This window comes from Anopheles coluzzii, chromosome 3 (genome assembly GCF_943734685.1).
Source record: "Anopheles coluzzii chromosome 3, AcolN3, whole genome shotgun sequence".
Classification (NCBI taxonomy): Eukaryota; Metazoa; Arthropoda; class Insecta; order Diptera; family Culicidae; genus Anopheles; species Anopheles coluzzii.
In genome coordinates this window covers 17,944,397-17,967,679 of record NC_064671.1, presented here as the reverse complement: position 1 = coordinate 17,967,679, position 23,283 = coordinate 17,944,397, and the positions used below count along the sequence as shown (strand labels likewise).

Here is a 23,283-nt window from a genome sequence, read left to right as displayed (position 1 = left end):
TTATTGTAATGAAACTAAAGAATGATAACAATCGCTCGAGAAATTGTCATCGCTCATCACCCTCTTGACATCGTGCTACATGCCCACTCGTAACACTGAGATACAGGTTGGCAGTGAAAGTGTTAATTTAACTCGAAAACAGAAATCATAAAGGGTGACAAACTTTTGTTCCATTTTTTGATAGCGAAGAGACGGTGTGAAGGGTTTAATATGTTGTCTAACCAACGATATTGCTTACGCGCTATCAACCACTTGCAACCGAACCGGTTTTGTTCGCTAATCATTCGGAAGGTTCTATATTTGCATAACCGAACATTGATTTTACTGTGCGCGATGAAGATTCACAAACCTGAATTTTATGTTTCGAGTTGAAACTAGTTTTGGGTTTATCCAAAATTCAACATCCGCAGTTCATTAGAATGAGCAAATGCTTTATTCTCCAATCATCTCCGGCAACCGTGGCAAAAGCCGATCACTAACTTCCTTGCCACGGTACAGTGCGGTTCGAGTGTCTGTCTTTTCTTGTGTTACGCTCCAGTTTTTGTGTGAAATTTATGTGGTTTACTGCGTAATAATGTGTTGTTCACTGAAACGGGTTCTCTTATTATTTGGATTTCTGTATTTCATGTCGCGTGCATGTGGACAAGAAGAGAATTATTTAACGTGCGGTAGACGTAAGGTGCAGTCAGTTTTCCTTATCCAAAATGGTGTGGACGCCAAGGCCGGTCACTGGCCGTGGCATGCAGCAATCTTTCATGGAAATGGGCGGCAAGAAGAATATCAATGCGGTGGATCAATCCTGGATCAGAATACCATTCTCACAGGTATGACGTAATGTAACGAACTCTACTTGATAACTGATATTGTGTATTTTTTTTACAAGCATCCCATTGCGTGTATACACATAAAAGTGTGATCTCTGCCGCTCGCGTGTCAGTACATGTGGGACAAATTCATCTGAAGGAGACAAGCGAATACACGCAGATACACGGTGTCCAGGATATAATACTCCATCCAGAGTTTAACAGTAACAGCTTCAACAATGATATTGCCCTGCTCAAGCTGAGCACCAACATCACAATGACTAAGTACGTCCAACCAGTCTGTCTGTGGACCATGGACAGCAACCAAGAGATGATCGTGGGTAAAAACGGAACGATAGTTGGATTCGGTTTGAACGAGCATGATGTTGTGTCGGATCAGCTCAAACAAGCCTTGGTGGGTGTGGTGGATGCGTTGACGTGCATTAAAAGTGATCGTGCTGCATTTGGACCAGTGCTGACGTCGGAAATGTTCTGTGGGAAAGGACGGACCGGTGTGGGAGCATGCAACGGAGATAGCGGTGGTGGCATGTTCTTCGAAGTCAGTGGCAAATGGTTCGTGCGAGGCTTGGTATCGTTCACTCCCCTGCGTGGAAATACCGGTCTGTGTGATCCGCTTAAGTATACTGCCTATACCGATGTGGCCAAGTACCTAGAATGGATTAAACAGTACATTGATCATCGAGTGCTATCCTACGAAAGCGATGTGCTGGACATAGATTACGAGGCAAAGCTACGGCTGTTCAACTTTAAAACTTGTGGCGTAAAACAAATGATTGTTGATACTGACGGTATATCAAGATCGTCGATACCCTGGATTGGGTTTGTCAGGTCACCAAATGAAACTAAATCTAGATGTGTTGTTACTCTCATAAGCGAATGGTATGCGGTAGGACCAGCTCATTGTTTCCAAAGAGACAGTTCTGAGTAAGTTTTTTGTATGATTACGAATGGACACGTTATTGACCATTTTTTGTTTTTTTTTTTCATCGAAAGTGCATACGTTTTGCTAGGCTTCCTTGTTGATCAGACATCGCAATGCTTACGATCTTATGAATCTACAGTATGCACTCATCCTGCACAAGAGCGAAACATTCAAAAAATCATTATGCATCCAAAGTTTGGCCCGAACAATTCTGCAGACAACATTGCACTGATAGAGCTGCAGCGCCCAGCAGACACCAGCCAGCCGCACGTGAAGCCTATCTGCCTGTCGGTAACGCCCGAGCTTAGAACGAAAGCAATGACAAACTTACACGTAGCAACGGTTTCAAAGGAAAACAATTCCTACAAAAATACTCCTGTCCGCTATCTAGAGCCCGCCGAGTGTATGAAAGAGTACACCGAAAAGAACATTACGTTGAACCTGGAAGGTAAACGACTCTGTGCAGAAATAGCAAACAAGGACAAACAAAACTGCCAGACACTAATAGCGGGATCGCCGCTCCAGGAGATGAGAATATATCATGTTCAGGAACAATATTTTCTGCGTGGATTCGAGCTTCTTGGGCAAGCATGTGGTGCATTTGCGTCGCCAATTTACAACAATATTGAAACATATATCGATTGGATACTGTACAACATGAGATACAGTAGTCTGGAAGTTGCGGATGATAATTCAACTGTTAACACAACTCAACAAACACTCGAGACGGAGTGGAGCATGTTGCAGCGGCAGCCTGGAAAAGAAAATTTGCATCTTTTCGATATGGATACCTGTGGCTTACCCAGCACGCACGATCAGTCTTTAGGAGAGTTTAGCATGCCATGGGTTGGGCTCTTTGGAGCGGTACAAAATGTTACAGACAAGGTGTCTTCAATAAAGAGTTTAGCTGTTCTTATTAGTGAATGGTATGCATTGATCCCGAATCGTACTATAAATGACGATGTAACTTGGTGAGTTCCTTTGTTGCGCAGTTTGAGTGTTCCACATTCAATGATGATTCTGTCTATCGTTGCAGGCGATTTTTACTCCTGGGTCGGTATAATCCAGATAATAATACCAACTGCTACAATGGCACATGCGAAGTAACACACCAGCTGGTAGAAATCAAAAACGTTATCCTTCCTCCGGCCAACCAGCAGATGTTTGCACTGATAGAGCTGCTCGAGCCCGCTAATCTAAAGATTCCCTACATCAGACCAATTTGTTTGCCCTTCATGGACCAGCTGCACCAGTACAAACCCACCGAAGTGATAATTTCTTCTACACGCGAAAATTCGTTTGCCATCGAAAGCAAAAAGTTAAAAATGATCGACGTCTTGAATTGTCAGCAAAATTTACTACTCGAAGGTCACTTTGTCACTTTCACCGAGAACTTTCCGTGTGCAATCGAGGCGGAAAACTTTAGACAAACACCGTTATCCTCTCACCTGGGCAGTCCGTTACAGTCAGCGGTGTGGTACGGAGGACGCAAGCGCTACTTTCTGTACGGGATTGATGGTAACGAGGAGCATATATTCAAAGACTTGATCCATGGACCATACATGTTTGGAACGATTGAAAGGGGAGATCTTGACTGGATTGTGGAGAGTATGCGGGAAAACGAGCGACAAACTTCATCCATCAGCACTACGAAGAATGAACGCATTACTTTGAGGCCTGTTCAGCATGCTTCCAAGGGGGCTTTGTTTAACTTTGGCACCTGTGGGGAATCATCCAGCAGCTTTCCAATGCCATGGATGGGATTTGTCTCATCTAATAATGTAACCAAAAGTTTCGCAATAGTAATAAGCGACCGTTTCGCTGTTGGTCCCGCTCATTATGTGGATGATGTTAGTGCAGAGTAAGTATGGCTGCGTGATTCGTCTAGATATGATGTGATCGAACTTAACAAAATAAAATTTTGATTTCAGATACGAAATGACGCTTGGATACCCTAACTTTCAAGCTCTTTGGAAAGAGTGTTCTACGCTTAATGATTTTGCATTATGCTCACTTCCTTCGCAGAAAAGACGAGTTCAGAAGTTTTTCGTTCATCCGATGTACAATAGCACTAATCATGCTAACGGCATTGCACTGATTCAGCTTGCAACTCCTGTGGTTACATCATTACCGAATGTAAAGCCCATCTGTTTGCCGTTCATCGATACGGTTCGAAGTTATTATACTTCAAGCTTGGTTATGGATGTTATAGGCACCTCGTTTGCTGACATCAAAACGCTGGACGTGAAGGACAGATACATCAACCCGCTCGAATGTCGTGAACGGTGGGAAGGCTTGAAGGTGAAATTTACTATCGATAGCATGAAACATTGCGTGATTCCAAAACGAACGGAGGAAGATGAGTTGTTTGATGTACAGCCCGGCTTCTCGCTTCACTCACTGCAGACGCATGAATCGAGTGAAAAACACTTTCTGCGTGGATTTGTTATAATTAAACCAGGGACTTTCAGTACTTATTATCCTGTAGTTTATACAAACACTGATGCTTATTTGGATTGGATATTGGAAACAATGGAGCCGCCAGCAAGCCTACCGTTTGATCTGCGAAAGGAACTAATTTTTAGTGATAAATAAAAAACGAAGTTCATCGTTTTCTGCTAGGAAAACGAACAATTAATACGGGATTTAATTCGTTGCTAACGATCTATTGTGGTAGAGACTAATGAAAACCTTATCCCTTTCAGCTTTGAAATTTATTCTTTTAAATTAACACGTTATATACTTCATCCCAACTGGAACCAACATTCCTAACCTGTCCGATTTGTATAGACTACAGATTATTTTGTTAAGTCCCATGGATTTGAATGCCATCTGATAATTGTATAGAGACACCCTGTAGCTGCAATTTTTTTTTTTCTGGAATTGCGTTTTGTAGCGCTATAACAGTTACCTGTAACAGTCTGTAATAATGCAATGAATAATAAAATCGAGCTCAACAGAAAAGACTCCAAGGAGTATTGCAATTTGATCATCGAACGAAATCGACTATTTTTGTTTATTCTTTCTCACTGTGGGATTGTATTCCCGTTATTCCTCATATCAACACACAGTACAACCCATTTCAAACGCATACATGATGCACCGTTTTTTTCACTTAGCAGTTGTTTTGTTAATGTACATCTTTTGATTTAAAGAACCACATTTAATGGGTGAAATCTCCAAAACTTGGAAAATAATATTGTGGAGTAGGATTCTGTGATCACTAATTCACCTTTATTCAGCTTTCCCCTCCACTTTCCCCTTTCAAGACCCTACGAGCATGGAGCCCCAAATCGATGGGTTCACTCACCGTCAAACCAGCCACTCACGTTTCTCGCATAAAAACAAAATCTTCGAACGTATCCTGTTCAGCAACCGCTTCATAGTGCAGTACAGACAGTGGAGAATATCAAATTTCGCATTCCTGGTTCGGTTTGGATGTTTCCTAATGAATTAACCATCAGCAATATTCTCATTTTAAGTAGTTTAACTTGTTGCACTGAGTAACCATTTATTTTCGTTCTAATTGAGAAGACAAGCTAACTAATTTACATATTAGAATGTTTTAAAACAAATAAAAATGGGGACATGGTTGTCATAAACGAAAATCTTCCAAGGATGTAGCATTGCCATAGCAACGGTTGCAGTTGACTATGTATGAAGATTGTTTGCGACGTATGGGGTGCGTAAAAACACTGAAACATCAGATGTGTAGACTGTTGGATCTTAATTGTCATAGGAGCATAATGGAACAAAATCAACCGTACCGGTGAACTCATTGTTCACCGGTACGGCTGATTATTTTCAATCACAGCAAACTTTGCTGCTGTGTAAAACCTGCTCGACTGACACCTTCCGCTTTACTCTTAAGTTGACTATCAATAAATGAACATTACTATCAGAACTTGCGCAGTGTTACAGTCCGAAGTATCCGGACATACCATAGATGAATCTATTCCAGTACCAAAGACTAAGGATGTTGTGTGATTAGGGCGATGAGGAGGGATATAGCTGTAAAGAATATGGATAGATGAACTTGAACCGATTTCAACAAATTCAGGTTTATGAAAAACATTCAGGTAAGAGGCTTGTAAAATAAAAAGCATATTTAAAACTTCGATAACCAATACTGCAGTATCTGCATATTACCTTGAACCAATTTAGTGGGACTCATTCCTGAGACATGTTTCGTTTTATGAACGAAATCGACAAAAATATGTTCAACCGCTAGCAGCTCGATAGTTTTAATTACCTTGCCGTAAACTAAATGCTGCTACTGTGATATTAGTTCCTCTATTCATCCACATTTTTTTTGTCGTTTACATCATGTTTGCGCAGCATAAATTGGACAAACAGTACTGCTTGAACAAATAAATTGGCGGACCGGTGGCAAATTTAATTTTTCATACATATCCACAACAAATGATAATTCATATAAAATAGAACCCGATCACGGATAAGAAAAGCTACACATTTTTATCTTTTTCTTGTGGTTATTCTCCTTACATTCTGTCGCAGTAGAACGTAACATAATTATTTTACATACTAATCTTAACGGAAAAAATCTTTCACTCTTGGAAGTTCCCTCATTTTTTAAATTCCACCCTCAAAGTCGTAGTAATCGAATTCACCATCCGGCTGCATGACGGATAGGAACATATCGTCCGTCATGCTGCCGTCCTCCATCGAGAATGGTGAAGGATAGTTGCACGGCGTACATTGCATGTACGCCACTCCGGTATTGTGTCCGGTGCACTCGCACGTTTGGCAGCTGTTCGGAAGCGCTGACGCTGCGATACGCTTTGCAAACACCTTGATAAACTTCTTCGTATTTGCTGTATTCGAACGATCCTGGCGCAGCTTGTGTCCACCAAATATCGATCCGTTCGTTTCCATCGCCAGTGCAATACACTCGCCGAGCGTTGCCTTCGGCAGTTGAATTTGTCGCCGCAGTTCAGCATCGCCGATTAGCTCCTTCACGTCCTTCTTCGTGTAAACCATCTGGCTATCCATTCCGTAGAACAGGCGGGACACGCGTGACTTCTGGAATGATAGCTCCTGGTCCGCCAGAATGTGCAGCTTGACGTCGTTCTCGACAAGCAGCTGTACGATCGACGAAAAGTCAAGCTTCATCTTGGACGCGACACACCGTGAACACGGTAGCAGTACGAACGTTTTCGATGCACCCGGTCGGAACACCAGGTTTGAGGCCATTGTGATGGCGTCGAAGATGTCTTCGTTCGTACCATTGCCGATCTTGACATGATCGAAGAACGGTTGCGTTCCATTGTGCTTCTCGAATACCGAGTTTCCAACCACCACACTGTGAGCACGATCAAACGGAGCCGAGCCACCGAATGTCACCACACCGAACAGCGTGTCATCGATGCCCAAGTCTTGCAGCTCCCGGGCGATTCCGCTCACTAGCAGGTTGATGCTCTTCGTCTCCACAAACCGTTCGTTGCAGGGCTTTGCTTCAATGATAAACACCACATCGGCCGCCTTGGGAACTTCTTCGTTACGCAGCGGCACAAAACTACCCTCCGGAACGTAGCTTCCGTTCATTAACAAACAGCTGAAAGTCGAAAAGCGAAACCCCGATCAGATAATGACACTTTTTGGCTCATATTCAGTACCAACCTGATGCAATTATTCGGAACTCGCAAAGGTGTTCGCTCCAGGCTACATGCCTGAATGTATGCAATCGCAGCAGTACATGCGCCCCGATCCGGCATTAGATTATGTCCCAGGTCCATACACATCTCGTAGAACGGAGTTACGTCCACCACGGAGAAACATGTTGCCAGATACGACAGCTTCTGGTGGAAGAAACTGTCACACAGCTGACTTAGCTCGTTCGAGGCACTGTAAAAGTTGCTGGTATGGTTCGTCGCAGTAACCGTCGAGCTACAGCCCGGCAACGCCCAACTGTTGAGGAACTGTTCTTCTGTTTCGTTGTATCGATTGGTGGAAGTGATTCGATCGTCAAACATTTCGTTGTTCATCGTTCCAAGCAGTCCCGCCATCTTGCCAAAGTACCATCCACTCAGTTCCAGCCAGCAGATATGGTAGCGCAAGCTGCAACCAACCAGAAAGCCACGTTGCGATTGTATCCACAGCTGATCCGATTGCTGGAAAACCACCGTCTGCGTACCGATCATTGCGGGCAGTGCAGTCGCCTTGTTGTTGATTTTCACCGACTAAGCAGGAGGAGGAGCAACGAAATTCAAATTAATATCAAGTTGACACGATCATGTATCTAGTTATATACGTACAATGTTGAACACGTCGATCGCAAGCGTATTGTCATCGATAATGAGTGTAATTTGTCTGGAAGTTTGGCCGTACTTCAGATCCTGAAAAGGTTCGAAAATAGTCTATAATTTGATGAGTTCCAGTACCTCCAAAGATCTTCTAATCTTACCGATGATTCCAACAACAGCGTTATCGTTCGATTGTAGTAATCATGCGCCAACAGATACTGGCAGCGGTTCGAATCATTCAGATCCAACGAAACAAATCGTTTATCAAACGACATATAGTGCCTCGAGCCGATCAGTAGTGCGGTACTCTTAAAGGGCGGAAGCCACACCTCCAGATCCACGTACGGACAGATATCGTTGTACACTGTCCAGATCGTTGTATTGCTACCGGCAAAGAGGTCCTGTATTTTGCTGATGTACTTAAACTCCGGTATCTCCTCAAACTTGGGCGTTTCATTGAACGCATGCCACGACATGGGAAGCTTCTGCTCTAACTCCATCACCCCACGTTCGGGATCGAATATGAACTTTGTCTTTGCCTCACGATAATGATCCTCCGCTTGTAGTGCTGTTTGTGCTAGATGCATAAACTTTTTACTCACTACTTTCCACATTTGCGATAAACGGCTAACGACCTGGAACTCTTCAGCGAGCCATTCTGCCTTCGCTTTAACCTCTTCGTAGCGTTGTATGAGGAAGTGTACGAACTCGATCTTGCGCAGTTGTTTTATCTCTTCTAGCAGCTCATTTCCAACCTGGTATAGTTCTCTGGCGAATGGTACAACCTGGAAGTACTTCTTACGCATGAATTCTAACCATACCGATGAGTACTTCTTCAAATTGGTGAACACATCGTTCGTTATCAGATCTTTGTACAGCAGGTCCAGGTCTTGGGTGAAGTTGGTGACGGTGTTGAAGTACGGCGAGTCAGCTATCTCTTGTGTTTTGTTGTACAAAAATGCTGTCCAGAGATAAAATTATTTATGAATTATAATATTTACGTACGATAAATCACAAGATACCAAACATGATCTACTTACTAAATATTTCATTTCCAACAAACCAGCCCAACGATTCACCATAATGTGCAAGTCGAATTATTGTTGGTTCTATGTTTTGAAGCATCTTGTGCCAGAATGTAGTCGTCATCATAATGGCCTTGTCCCATAACTCCTGTATGTGCTGTAACCCCGAGAATTAATACCATACTTAGTAATCTTCATAATCACGAAGTTATGGTGTTGGAATAATAATACCTTAATAAACTGTAGATGCACCTCCTTCACGACTTTATCGTACCGTTCTAGGGAATCTTCCAGCGTCAAGGATAGGTATCGCATAGCGTCACCGTGGAATATACTGCCAACAATATCGATAAACTTCTGATACGATTGCTTCACACGCTCCAGCAACCAGGCTATCGATTTTCCCAACGCTTGTCCTGATTCACCCATCACCTGCCATAGCTCGGTCAGAATTTTTGGCAATGATGTTATCTTATTCTTTAATGCCAGCTCGTCCAGCACCGTCATGGTAATGTTGGTAATGGAACGAATGTAAAAATCGTCCGCCGCATACGACGCATTTAGGAAATGTTGCAATTCTTCAAAATCATGCTGCAGTACACTCAGTCCCGCAGCATCATTCAGAAATCCTTCTATGTACGGTACTGCTGCCTCGTAAATGCCCATCGTGGAGTCTTTTGTCTCCAGGTATACGTGCTTGATCCAAAATTCAGTATACTCCAACAAAGCTTGATGCATTTGATTCACGTAATCGCGTACCAACTTCTGTACATCCGATTTAATTTCCGGGCGCCATAGCAGATGACCCGTAATCAGCCGAGAATGGTTCATCTTCAAATAGTACGTTACATCTACTTCACGTGCGTTATCATAATCTCGCCATAAATCGAAATAAGCACTGCGCGAATCTGGGATGATACCGTACATGTACACATTCTCCGAACCGTCTGGTGTCATGTTGATCTTCATTTGCACCATTTTGTCGTCGATGTTCAGATAAAAGAATCCAGTAGCATCCAGCTCTGGACCATCCAAAAGAGTTCCGTTGATAAGGTACACTGGATACGCTCCGGTTGCTTTTGTCCAAATCCGGTACTTGCTCTGGGAAGTTATTCGCTGCAAGAAAGTTAATGGTACAACGATCAATGATCATGCTTTCTTACACAAATGATAATTTTTACAACTAACCTCATAGTGCATCTCCTTCTGGTGTAGGTTCATCCATCCCAACACATGTCCATGCATCTGCGACAAATAAGCTCGTTTGTAATGCGAATTTGAGCTCACACCCCACAGTCCTGGTCTCAACCCGATCGATCCAATCGAATCCAGATCCAAATCGGATGCCTCGTGTGTGCTAAACAAATGGTACGAATAGTTCCAGAACCCAACGATCGGTTGCATGTCGTTTAGGTCGAGACCCATCGCCAACAGATGCTCATTGTCGTCATTGTACCGCAGTTCCGCCTTCGAGCTGAACCAATGCTTCGGATCCGTAAAGTATCGTGCGTCTACCGTCACATCTCTTTGGAAACTTGGATGTCCTAAGAACACGCGAATCTGCTGTCCATCAGTGTTCCTGTTGGCAAGATCGCGCCATTCAACACCACCTCGAACAGTGCGTTGCTTTGGCATTTCGCTTTCGTCCTCTGCGTTGGTACGGTTTGGACTGTACGAGAGTGTGATGTCCGAATCAAATGCACTCGACGTGTACGAGTACCATCCATCGGCCGATATGTTACGATTCGGGTACGATATCTTTAGCGTAAAGTTCTGTGCCTCTACATCGTCCCGCGAACGATTGGTTCGCTCAAAGTCATATGCAATCCACACGGTGGGTGCTAGCTGCAGTCTAGATTGCTTCTTGCTTACAATATTATCCTCCTCAATGTTGGCCGTTAGCTCCACCGTTCGGTTCGTTTGAATAGCCCGCACAATATATTCACGCCCCTTTTCCTTGCTCAGCACATGCAGCTCTCCGGTAACATTGAACTTGTTGTCCTCCTTGTTGTCCAACTCGAATATTTCTGCCCGCTTGAAATCCTATACGATAAATGTATATCAATTACCACCCATTTTGTCCAATTTTAATTGACTTCCTAGCGATAACTTACCAGCGATTCCACTGTAGGATCTTGCTTGTTCACTGAGTGTACGTAATGTACTCCAATCGGCTTGTATTCATTCTTCAACATCACTTCTATCGTTTCCTTGTCAAAGCCAGGTCTGTAAACGACAACTCAAAACAATCAGTCACTATTGCAGTCCTCACCGTTGGGCAAGACAATGCCTTAGTATCTTACCTTGATTCCTCCTTGGAGGTATACTGTCCGCTAAGCACGTTCTTACTATTGTACTCTACCTCTGCATAGCCGGTCGTAATCGCTGGTCTCTCCGATAAGCCATACTTGATCTCCGCAAAGTGTCTCGTTTGCAGTGGAACTTCCATCTTTACCGTTCCTTGTTGTTCTCGATCCTGATTGTTATTGCGATAGGTTGCCTTTGCGTCGAATATCGCACTCGACTCAGGCCATGATCCCTTCACATATCGTATAGATTCGATCGGAGACTCAATAAACTCAAGCTGTCCATGGATCCAAGATACGTTTAGGAATGGTGTCGTACAGTTGACGTCGGCCTTCATGTTCGAGAGATCGTTGAATATTACGTTAGCGCTCATCACTTTAGTTGAGGCCGGCATGGAAATGTTTCCACTTCACAAAGGGTGAGAAGAAAATATCATGAAAACTACTGTTCTCTCCTCTTTGTATCAATTTAACTATACTTTGCACTTACCTCACGAGATACAAATTTTCTATTGTATCGTACGTTCCGTGGGTTACAAAAGCATCTTCCAAATACCATGGTCCCCGCAGCGTCACCATCAACTCTTGGCGATCACCGATTCGGAACACGTTCAGGATCGACTGAATCCTTTCCTTGCGTACATCGGGGCCCCAATCGAACCGTACCAATGCACGAATATCTCCGATGCCGCTGTACTCCGAATGATAGGCGTATCTTTTACGACTTTCGTCTGTTTCGTACGATGTTTCCATGTTGAACGATTTTACTGGTTCCAGGAACGGAAGATTTCCGTTCATAGCAAGAGCTAAGGTGTGCACATCTCCGACTGGCTTCGGTAGCAGTACCTTCAGCACGGCCGACATATCACGTATGGAAATAAAGTCTACCGACGAATTCGCACTGAATCTACACGTACAAGAAACAGGATAAGAATCCTTCACTCTACCTCCCCATGGCTTCTACAATCATTCCAACACAACGATCATCATACTTACATCCAAATGTTATTCAAGTTCAAGTCACCACCAAAAGTAAGATTGTGGTTGTTTTCCAAATCCGGACTCACATACCGCACACCCGTACGGAAGTAACGTTCAACCGAGTTTCTTAGCACCCGATTCTCCAACGCAAACTGCGTATTCGACTTTAACGCCCAGTTCCACAGACAGCTGGCATTGCCCGACACATCTCTGATGCCGTACCGAGCCACTACAGATCCCGAAATTGGCTGCACATCGAACATCATCTCAACATCCGCCTGATCAATACCATACTGGACCCACGGTGAATGGAGATTAAACTTGCCAAGAGCTGTTCCATTCGCTTCTGGGTTTATACCCATGTAAAAGTCAACGCTTTTCAGACCGGGCTCGGATGACTCCAGTCCCAGCTTCAAGAACCAATCGGACATTGCCAACAACTTGAAGCTACCGTCCAGCTTAGCTACCTTGTTACCACTTTCTACCTCCAGGTTAAACTCAGTCGATGTGGATGAGTTTCTACAATCATATCGAATCGATCCTATCGACCCTTCCGGCGTAAGCGGTTGGAATGCCAGCTCGGCTCGGTATGGAATGTCTTCTGCGATCGTTGCGCTACCCTCCACCTGGAATATGTGTTCGTTGCGATACAGCTGTCCTGACACGGCGTACTCACTGCCCTGACGATGCTGCAGACGTCCATGGATGGAAAAGTTTCTGTAATCCTCCATCGGTACGCTCAGATCTATCATGAACAATTCGCGGTTCCGCTCCGCCCTGGCCTTGATCTCCTCTACCACACCGTTCTTGTCATGGAATTTCACATTGCAGTGAGCTCTGGGTAGGGGCGATCGAGTGATCAAGAAGTCGGTGTTGATTAAATTGATCGGCAGGAAGTTTGATTGGTATTTCCCGGCGCCCTTAATGTAGTGAGGCTTAGCAAAGGACCAGGTTCCATCCATGCGGAACTGTAACATGAACAGGAACATCGAGTTAGATAAAAGAACGCAACCAACACCTTCGTCAGCTTCCAACTTACATTGCTATACAAATCACCATCGTTTACTGTGAAACCCAAGTCCATCGAGTTTTCCGTTCTGGAGAAGTCCTGCTTGTAGAACACACGACACGCATAGTAGGGCATCAGGGGCGCCCGTACCCAAACACTCATAAACGTATCGATGAATTGATCCTCAGCCTGTATGCACAGAAGGAATTACGATAACAAACTCTCACACCAACACATTTACATGCGATCTTCTTACCTCAAAAGACAATGCCAAAGATGCATCCGTGGTCATCGTTTTAGCCGTCAAGTTACCCTTGTAGCTATGATCTTCCAGCTCTAACGTTCCGTTCAGGAATACTTTCTGCAAATTCTTCATCGGAGTCATCAGATCAACCAGCGCCTGATGTTTGTGCACTTCAGCCTCATCCACGCTCTTCTTATAGTTCACATGAAATCCAGTATTGACCCACTCCGAACGGTTGTTGAATTTTACATTCATGCCAACAGTGATATCCGTGGTTTCGTGAGAAAATTTCATCACAAACTCCGATGTGATTTGCTGTGCTACTGGGAACGGAGTCTTCAACTGCAAGCTGTTGTGCATGTTCAGCAAATCTCTCAAATAGAATCGATCGCGGAAATCGATGTCACCTTGTGGTACTTTCAGCTTACCGATCGCTCGATATTGGGAGTTTTGTTCCGTCAACTCAAGCGTGCCCTCGATCGTAGGCATAACGATCGTGTACAGCTCAATTTCCCCAATAAAATTCAATAAGTTCTCCTCATCCTCTTCTTCATCGTAGTCCTCATCCTCTTGCTCATCGTCAACTTCGTTATTCCACAGGTTTTCCTCAACCAACGAGGACGCTGTTTGCGGCAGCATCACACGCTTGATGTCCGGTTTCGGCTTCGACATCGCTTTCACTCCCAGTTTGTATTCTGAGAACTTACCCGAAAGCTCCACATCAACATATTGCGCACGCTCACTGTTGATCACCACCTTCACTATCAGTGCACTCTCTTCAAACTTTTGCAGTGGAGTGTATATGCGATAAGAATACTCAAAGTCCTTCAGGTGAGCCTTCCTCCACACGCCAGTACAACCCAACACCATATTGTTCATGCCGGCTCGGAAATCCACGTTGTCCTTTTGCAGCTTTGCACGCAGTATCACTTTCTCCAGCTCTTTCAATGGTGTAGCGAGGTGGAACTTTACGTCAAAGTTTTGTGGAGACACGACCGCATACAGTAGTTCTATACCGAGTTCCGTCTTCGGTGTAATTATTTCCGCTACCAGGTGACGATTCTTCTCACTGATTCCGAACCGTCCATTTATGCTGCGATAGTTGATGTTCGACGAGGTTATGTTTGCCGTCAACATACAGTCCACCAGATTGCGTATGTGTCCCTCGAGCAGTAAATCGTACGTATTATCATCCAGCTGCAGATCGGCGGCTCCTGTGATAGTGCGATTTTCGCTCACGGAAACCTTCGCGACAAGCGCCCCCATTCGATAGTTCTCATATGGGCTTATCAATCGAAGTGATCCTGTTATATTGCTGTGCCGCTTATCCGCTTTGTGCTGCCAGTTGGAGCGAACCGAAAACTCTTGCACAGGCTGATCGGTAGTTTCGTAGTTTAGGAGGACAGTCGTCTCGACCCGATCGGTTACTAATGTCTGGTTAAAGTACATCGTTACTGCAGGTATATTACGGAGGGAGCTTTTCAACTGTGTGCCTAGCTCACAGTTGAATATCTCCTTATTGGACCGGTAGGTCCCATTCAACTCAACTCCCAGACGCTGATCCTCGGCCCAATTTGCAATAAGGTCTGTATACAGCACGTTATCCTTAAAGGAAAACGCTCCGCTCAGCGCATTTCGACGCCAGCCGTGGAAAGTTGTGTTCAAGTGAAGTAGTAACCACATCTTGCTTAACATCTCCTCGTGCGTACCGGCATCAAAATGTATCACGATCGCTTCCGTAGTGTTCCATGAAATGCGCGCGTTCGCCAAGTATCTTGGATGGATTGCCTTCAAATCGAACGTCCCGCTGAACGTACGATTGGGATACGACAGTAAGAACAGTCCATCGTAGATACGATCCGTAGGAGTGTTTAATTCTCCCGTCAACGCAATTCGTTGCGTCGGGTCACGATTCGCATCCCACTTGAACTCTACACCGACTTCACGTTTCAACGGTGTCTTATAGCCTCGCAGTGTGGCGCTGATATCACGAATCCTATAAAACATTGAAACATAAACATTGAATGGTTAATGCGGTTCCAACCATTCTAAACCCCTATTATTTACACTCACTTATCAATGTGTAGCTCCAGATCCAGCTGCTTGATCGGAGCGGATTTCATGAGTGCCGAAAACCAGTACCGTTCATCTTTCCATTGCACCATTGCGTAGCTCTTAGTACCGTTCGCTATCTGCTGCGTATGTTGTAGGATAATACCGTACGGTTTCTTCTCGAACATCACGTTCATGCTCAACCGATTATCATGCTCATCCTGAATGTACTTCATCACGCCAAATAGCTCCCGGGTCGAATTGGTGAGCCCAATTTGGGCAGCCAACTTCGCGTAGTGGTAGTACTTTACGTTGGAGCTGCGATCCTTGTACCAACCGCTTACATTGGCGGCATGTTCCGTAAACCAAACGCCTTTGAAATCAAACTATTGACGGTACACACAAGATAAATATTTAGCATCTTTATTGTTCACCACACAACACAAAAAAAACTTACCTGATGATCTTTAGTAGAGTTTTCTGTTAACCTTAAAGTGGCTGTGCATGGATGAAAGCCCGGAACCGTTAGATTAAATCTACTCTCTAACCAAAACCGTTGGGAGCGTGGCATAGAAAACGATCCCACACCAATCACCTCCCGCTTGGGGGCATAACGGACGAGGAGCCGTACTGTATGATCCACGCCTTTTTGTAGCATATTTTCGTGACTAAAACGATCGGTAAAATGATCCTCGATGAAGTTATTGAATAAACCTAATTAAGAATTTAACCATATAACTTACACAATCATACCCTTCACATCGATTTTTGAGCGAGGTCTAGTCATCTCGACCGACAAGGTGGTCCGTTCGGTTGGGTCGGTCTGTTCCGCCGATCCCCCGATCAGCTGCTGACTGTTGGGTGTCAAGATCAGTTGACTGCGGTACGGATTATCCCTAGCGAATATCATCTTCAGCGTAGTCCGGTACTTTTCGTCCCTCAAATCCGGTGCGTTGTTGTGCAGCAGTGTAAAATCAAGATGACCCATTCCATCCAGCAAAGTTCCATTCAGTGCGACGTCAAAATGGGGATAGGCACTTGATCGCAGGTCAAAGTTAGCACGGTACATCAGCACCTCCTTCAGTGCCATTTCTGCAAGGGCATTGATTACTAAGCGCTCAGTCGTGCTGCCTATAAACTATATTGATTTTTGGAAATGGTAAGTAGTTTTGAATAATTAGCCTTTACGAATATCACCGATCCTCTCGCGCTCGAAGAGATGCTCACCCGGTATTCCATTGAGTTATGAATCATGTACGTCATGTTGTGCGAAACAGATACATAGCCGATGGTTTTCGTGCGAACCCGCTTCGTCTCGAACATGATCATGTAGTCCCACTGCGAGATGTTATTTTTTGCCGTTTGATTAACTTGACCACCTAACCCAGCTATCCGTTCGTTGTTTACAGAAAGGTAAAAGGACGGATAGTACATGCGCCCATTCCGTGTGTCGGTCTTATTGTAGCCCATTTCCAGTGCCAGATATTTACGATCATTCACGTTCAGCGACATTTCCACCCGCTGTTGGTTTGGATTGTTGATATACATCCCGATCGCCTTATGGGATATGTTGCCGTTGACGAACGACATGCTTGCCGTTTTACGCTGCACTTCGTTCGTAATATTCGCACGGAATATACGTGGGATTTGCGAGTTTGGCGTTTCAAACACTACACCCACGATCGTTTGATTCTGCCGTTCAGCCCAGCTGTACTTCAGCACAAACATCTTGGCCGTTGGATCTGCTTTCTCCAGGCTGACATCGAAGTTAACCGGTCCGCTGAGGATAAGGCTCGGTACCTCCACATCTTTGCCGGTGTTGCTCACATCCGGTAGGCTATAGTTGGTACACATTTTCAACCCGATCGCCTGATCGATGAATGGCCAAGTGCAGGTCGAGTTAGAGTAGCGACGCTCGATGCCGGCTTGCTGTAGTTCGCGTCTTTCCGTCAGTACAAACATCTCCGAACGAATGCTGAAGATATCGTTCCGCTCCTGGGGCAAGCTGACCTGCAATACTGCTTGATCGGTTCCACGCAGCTTGAGATGAGCCGCCCAAGCAGAGTTGGAGTATAGGTTTGTTTTTGCCTTGATAGCCGTGCTGGCGTGCATTAGATCACTCCTCATCGACGCCGTTATGTCCATCGTGATACTCGGCTTCAGTTTTCCCTCTATATCAATCAACCATCGGGTATAATCAAACGCTCTAATCTTACCCGTTAACCGTAGATCAACTGACGATGCACCAACAAGACCCAAGGCCAAGGGCATCCCAGAACTGAGAGGAACATCGTATGAGGTGTCCAAAAATACGGACGATTTCGTGTATGACGACTCTTTTCCATCGAACAAACTCGCCAGTTTTTTGCGCTGGTTTACCTTGCTGAATATTTCCAGTCCATCAGTGTAGTAGTTGAGATCGTTACCAAAAATCTTAACACCGATCGTGACCTGAGGTTTGTCGAAGTTACCCTTCAGCTGGAATCCGAGACGATCCACGTCCTCCTGTATTTGACGCGCAATGAGCACTGGCAATCGTTGTACAGCAGCTCGTTTTCCTCGCCCATTTTCTTCAGCATCTTGCAACTCATCACGCCATGAGGACTCACCATCAAACAACTCCAACACCTTCGTAGGAACGTACTGACGAAGGAACTTCATGTAAGTGTCGACTCGCTCTCCAACCTTCTTGGCGCTGTATGTACCATTTGGACCGAACAAATGATGTACCGACTGCTCCAAGCCCTCTAGACGTACATTTAGCTCCAGGAAGTTTATTGACTCTCCGAACAAATCCGTCGTCAAGTTCAGTCGTAACGATCGCGGTACATACGACTCAGTGCTGAAGATCACATTGCTATCTACCGTCATACCGAAGTTGTACTCATCGAAAAACAGCGTCTGTTCGTAGTTGCGAGAAAACTTGCGTATGTCAAGATTGAACTTGCTGTCAAGATCGTTCTCTGCGAGTAGACCCTGTGCTTGAACTCGCACGGGAGATGCACTTTTGGCGAGATTCGTCAGATGAGACCAAACAAAAGATCCGACCTGTTTTACTTCTTCCGTTTTCAGCACATTCTTGATCAGTCTTACCGACAAATGATCCGGACATCGCATTGCTTGCAAGTATGCGGCAATACGTACCTCCACGTCCAGTAGGAACGTGGAGTATAGCTTCAAGAAGTAATCCTTCGTGCGGGTACAATCACTACGGCGAAACACGTTCACCGCCTCTACTCGTACTTCGGTCGGGTATCGCTCACTCTCAATGATGGTACGTAGCTCAAAATTTAAGCGCTTGTTTACTACACCCATGTTACCCAGGGACATTAAAAGCACAATCACGCGTTCCCGTTTTCGACGGTCATGTTGGAGCTTTGACTCAGCACTCTGGATCGTATAGAGCAACTCCTCTTCTAGATATTGTACGATCGCCTGTACTGCCTCACTTTCCCCACAGTTCGAGTGTATTTTACAGAACGTGTTCACTACCGTAGATCCTGACAAAAGGTACGTTTGATCACAGGATTCCTTGCCATGCTTCATGAGCTGTAGCATTGCCTCCAGCACCTCTTCGTTCGGGCGGGTCAGAAAAGCAAACGATTCCATCCATTTGTTTGCCAGCGCTGGTCCTACATTGTTTTCGACAATTTGATCCTTCATGAGCGTAACTGATGCGGCCGAGCCAATATAGGGTAAGCTTTCCAGTATGTGCTTATGCCCATTGTCGCAAATAGCTCTAGAACGCGTTAACAGCTGGTACAGTGCATTGGATGATAGTGCCCGGGCCGCAGTCAAAAATTTAAGAAACACATCCGGGAAGTCACGTCTAATGTTTGGAAAGCCATGAACGCATAGTTCCATCAGCAATTCTCGGGATGCTTTGATCTCATCATGACTTTCGTGCACAGAAGGCGTATGATCGTACAGCAACGAGGAACGGCGCTGGATATCAATCTCATTATTGCCTTCATGGACGTAAGTTTCTTCATCGGCGAGCTCCAGCCTATTGTATGTTTCAGTCACGGCACCGGCTAGCCCATTTGAAAACGGCACAAGCTGATGGCGTTCATAGCAGGCAACGCTTTTGTAGATCGAATTATCGATAGAAAACTAAAGCAATAGAGATAGTATCATTTGTAACATACATACAAATTATTTAAAATACCTCCATGCTCTTCATAAAGTGCTTAAACTTTACTTACTATAGATACTTACATCGCAATAGCTGTTAGAATTGAGTATTGGCCAGGCAACGTAATTCTTTTAAAACAAAACAAAACAGATAATATCATCAATACCAGACTACCTGACTAATGTACTCAATCATGCTTACCGTCCGGAAATCATACGGAACTGTTTGGATGAACGATGTGGTCTTGTACCGCCGTTTGCATGAAACTAGATCCTTCGTCTTGCGGAACAGAAGACTGGTTCCGTTACGACCGTTTGTCTTGTACTGCACATCGCATATACCGGACACATCTGTTTCCGTCGTATCGTAGTCGATGTCGAACCGTGGCATGGTATTCTGCAGCGCTGACAGGATGCCACGCTTCAGGTTCAACGTCCACACCGACTCACTATCCTCATGGCAGATCTCGCCGATCGCTCCATCATGGAAGGCAAAGCGAAGTTCAAAACGCATCAGCTCCTCTGCGATGACATCACTCTTCGGATGCACGCCACCCGTTTCATCCACATCCGATGTTTCTGTGTGTTCTGGCTCCTCTCCATACTCGAAAAATTCTTCCTCGGCTGCCTGTGCAGCTCGTTCCCGCACCTCGATCGAGTAAAGCCGCAGAATACCCTGACAGGGTGCATAGAAATCAATCTCGACGACGGACGATATGTGCAGCTCGGATGTGTTATCCCCGCTCCCTACAAGAGCGGTCTTTACGTACATGGAATGGTCGTACTTGTACAAGTGGCCGACATTGTATCGAAACTTCGATGTTTTCGAACACACAGGGCGTCCACAAATTTGAGGATCTTTCAGGGGATCTAGGACAAGCAAGTGGGAATTAAATGTTGAAAATGAAATGGTCTAAAACTTTGTGAAATACTTCAAACGTCCTGTTTTATATGAACAGCAAATTTTAAAAGCTACATTTTAAACTAATACTCCTAGTTCATGGGTTCAAGCCCCGAATAGACCGTGCTCCCATACGTAGGACTGACTACCCTGCTATAGTAACAAAAAGTCACTGAAAGCCAAGCTCACTTCACTATTGGGTACTAGGCAGGCCTTGACCGACAACGGTTGTTGTGCGAAAGAAGAAAAAAGAAAAGAATTCTCCTAGTCCAAATACTCCTAACCATTAGCGAAATATTTTTTTTTGCAAATACAGGCTTTCTCACTTAACTCAAGAACCTCTAACCATTTCCCGACCTGTTTTTACAAAAAAAAAAAAAAAAAAAAAAAAAAAACGAATAAACCCCATTCTGGAAATGGTTCGAGGGTCTTAAGATAAAGAGAAAACCCCTGTCAGAAGAGAATTTGATGAGATTCCGTGAGAATTAATTTACAATAGGAATATTTCAGTTCCTATTTTCGTTATTGGAATCCAAAGATGAAACTAATCCAACTATTCGTTTCAGATAGTTTGGTTTGATTTATTTGTTTGAATCTTTAAACAAATTCCTATAGGCTTGGACAGATAAATTCCAGTTGCGCCTTGTTAGATGACGTCTTACAAAAGGTGACGTCTAACTAGATCTGTTTGAACTGGAGGTTCGTTGGTAAATATCGTTGTTGAGAACAAATTTGACGTTATCTTTAGCTAATGAACGAAAGTTTAAATATCCTTTTAATGAGAAAATACCGACTGAATGTATCAAAATTGTACAGCTCGATTCTATTATTGTAGCTCTATTTAAAACATGAAAAGAAAATATTAAAATTATGATTGTAATAATAAACATAATAAACTTTTTGTTTTAGTCTTTACAAAGTAATCGCGGACCGCATCATAGGTTTCTCGAGAGCTCTGCTTAACGCTATCACACAAATAACTATAGTTTATATAAAAAAATGTAATAAAGTGAGATATTATGTCCTACAACCTGCTCGTCACGGGCACAAGTCCCCATGAACTGAACCGTCGTTACGCAGGACTGACTATTGTGCATTGGGAAAACCAAGTGTGAAAACATAGGTAAATGGACTACTTCTAAATATGAGTACTTACTTCTTTTGTAAGCTTCGACTGTAAGCACCAGGACGAGAAAGACTATCAATCCATGAACTACACCTTTTCGCCTCTCCATGTTTGCTTGCGCTTCAGTCTTCGATGTACAACTAAATAGGCACCACTACACTAATCTATCATTTTTCACAAGCTTTACACTTTATTCTGAATTCTGAAAAGATAGCACAACAAAAACAAATGACGATCAAACTGCACGATGCATAATTTCCTAGTCACACGTTCCGCGCGTATATGCTCTCTATTCTGTCACAATCGCCAACCGGCATTTGTTAATCACTCTTTTCACTTCCTAAAACTCCTCTCCAATACAATATTGACACAGATACAGCACCGCAATGTATAAATATAAATTCAAAGCACGAGTAACTAGGAAGTGTTCGGTTGTCATTACTCTTATCACTCCAAACGAACACATCACGATCACGGCCCAAATTTGGAATTTGTGCCGTCTGCTGGCAGGACGTGCCCTTCCTCACTCACACTGGCGTCTCATGATAATTCATCCCAATCCATACCAAATCCGTCGCGAAAGCCAATGTGTGTGTGCAGCGGCAGTTGAATCACTTGAGGCGATTATCAGTCGACAACAACGTAAACTTGAACTTTGGCTGCGTACGTCAATAAGCACGGCAGATTGTTGGCTTGTTTTCGTGCCCTCCCTTCTTAATCTCAGCTGCTGCCCACCGCACCGAGCGCACGCTTTTCTTCTGCGCTTCACACAGAATCATTAACTTTGGTGATAACGAGAACGATCATCTTCCATCGTCGACCACTCGTTGGGATGTCATTCACCGCGTCAACGTGGAACACGGATCTAACGAGCACTGAACTGACAATGTTGACTCCTGCGTAAATGCTGCATTTGAACACTTTTTTAACGAATTGCGCTTAACAAACGCGTGCGAACTTGACACGTATACACTGGTATAATAACTGATCCTGGAATGCTAACATAACATCCTTCCGGAAGCGTTGAAACACACACGTTCCGACGACGTGTAATGTTGCGTAATCAATCACTGCACTTATGCTAACTTTTTATTCCGGTACTAATGCAGTATAACAAATACACACAGACAGCATAGATTTGCTAACATAATATCGAAACGATTGTGGCCTCTGGTGGCGAGTGGAATCCTCCAACTCCAACTTACCATCCACGTCACTCTCAATATCACTTGTAGGGGATGCACCACACCACTGGACACTGGACACCACTACTGCAACTGGACACTGGAGCAAGATCACGATCCGAACCGAACCGAACGCAGGCACAGACTGACGGTGCCGGAGAGTGTCTCTGCTACAAATCCCAGCGGGCCAGGAATCATCCACTGATAGTGATGCGACTTGGTGGAGACGGGCGCTCCCTTTATCAACAGTCTCGTGTCAAAGGTCTTGTGCGATCGTTCAGCAGGGATGGAAGAAAGTCAAGAGACGATCGG

General features: G+C 44.4%; 2 protein-coding genes across 2 annotated transcripts; one reads left to right on the top strand and one right to left on the bottom strand.

Moving 5' to 3' along the window:
• The first annotated feature begins 407 nt into the window (after positions 1-407).
• On the top strand, positions 408-4,712 carry LOC120957467 (uncharacterized). Its single transcript, XM_040379683.2, has 5 exons — positions 408-824; positions 884-1,748; positions 1,818-2,717; positions 2,783-3,607; positions 3,678-4,712. Exons 1-5 carry the CDS (start codon positions 428-430, stop codon positions 4,339-4,341), a joined length of 3,651 nt encoding a protein of 1,216 aa, XP_040235617.2. The 5' UTR covers positions 408-427; the 3' UTR covers positions 4,342-4,712.
• A 1,484-nt stretch (positions 4,713-6,196) lies between these two features.
• LOC120957465 (uncharacterized) lies at positions 6,197-23,135 on the bottom strand. The gene is made up of 21 exons (XM_040379679.2): positions 22,993-23,135; positions 21,818-21,989; positions 19,963-20,630; positions 19,845-19,889; positions 16,854-19,739; positions 16,370-16,764; positions 16,084-16,294; positions 15,648-16,012; positions 13,587-15,570; positions 13,361-13,519; positions 12,337-13,289; positions 11,831-12,247; positions 11,338-11,748; positions 11,149-11,260; positions 10,223-11,077; positions 9,266-10,150; positions 9,050-9,191; positions 8,171-8,970; positions 8,022-8,102; positions 7,387-7,946; positions 6,197-7,321 (listed from the first exon to the last, which is right to left on the bottom strand). The coding sequence occupies exons 2-21, from the start codon at positions 21,894-21,896 to the stop codon at positions 6,340-6,342; spliced, it is 12,990 nt and encodes a 4,329-aa protein (XP_040235613.2). The 5' UTR covers positions 21,897-21,989; positions 22,993-23,135; the 3' UTR covers positions 6,197-6,339.
• Between the last annotated feature and the right edge of the window lie 148 nt (positions 23,136-23,283).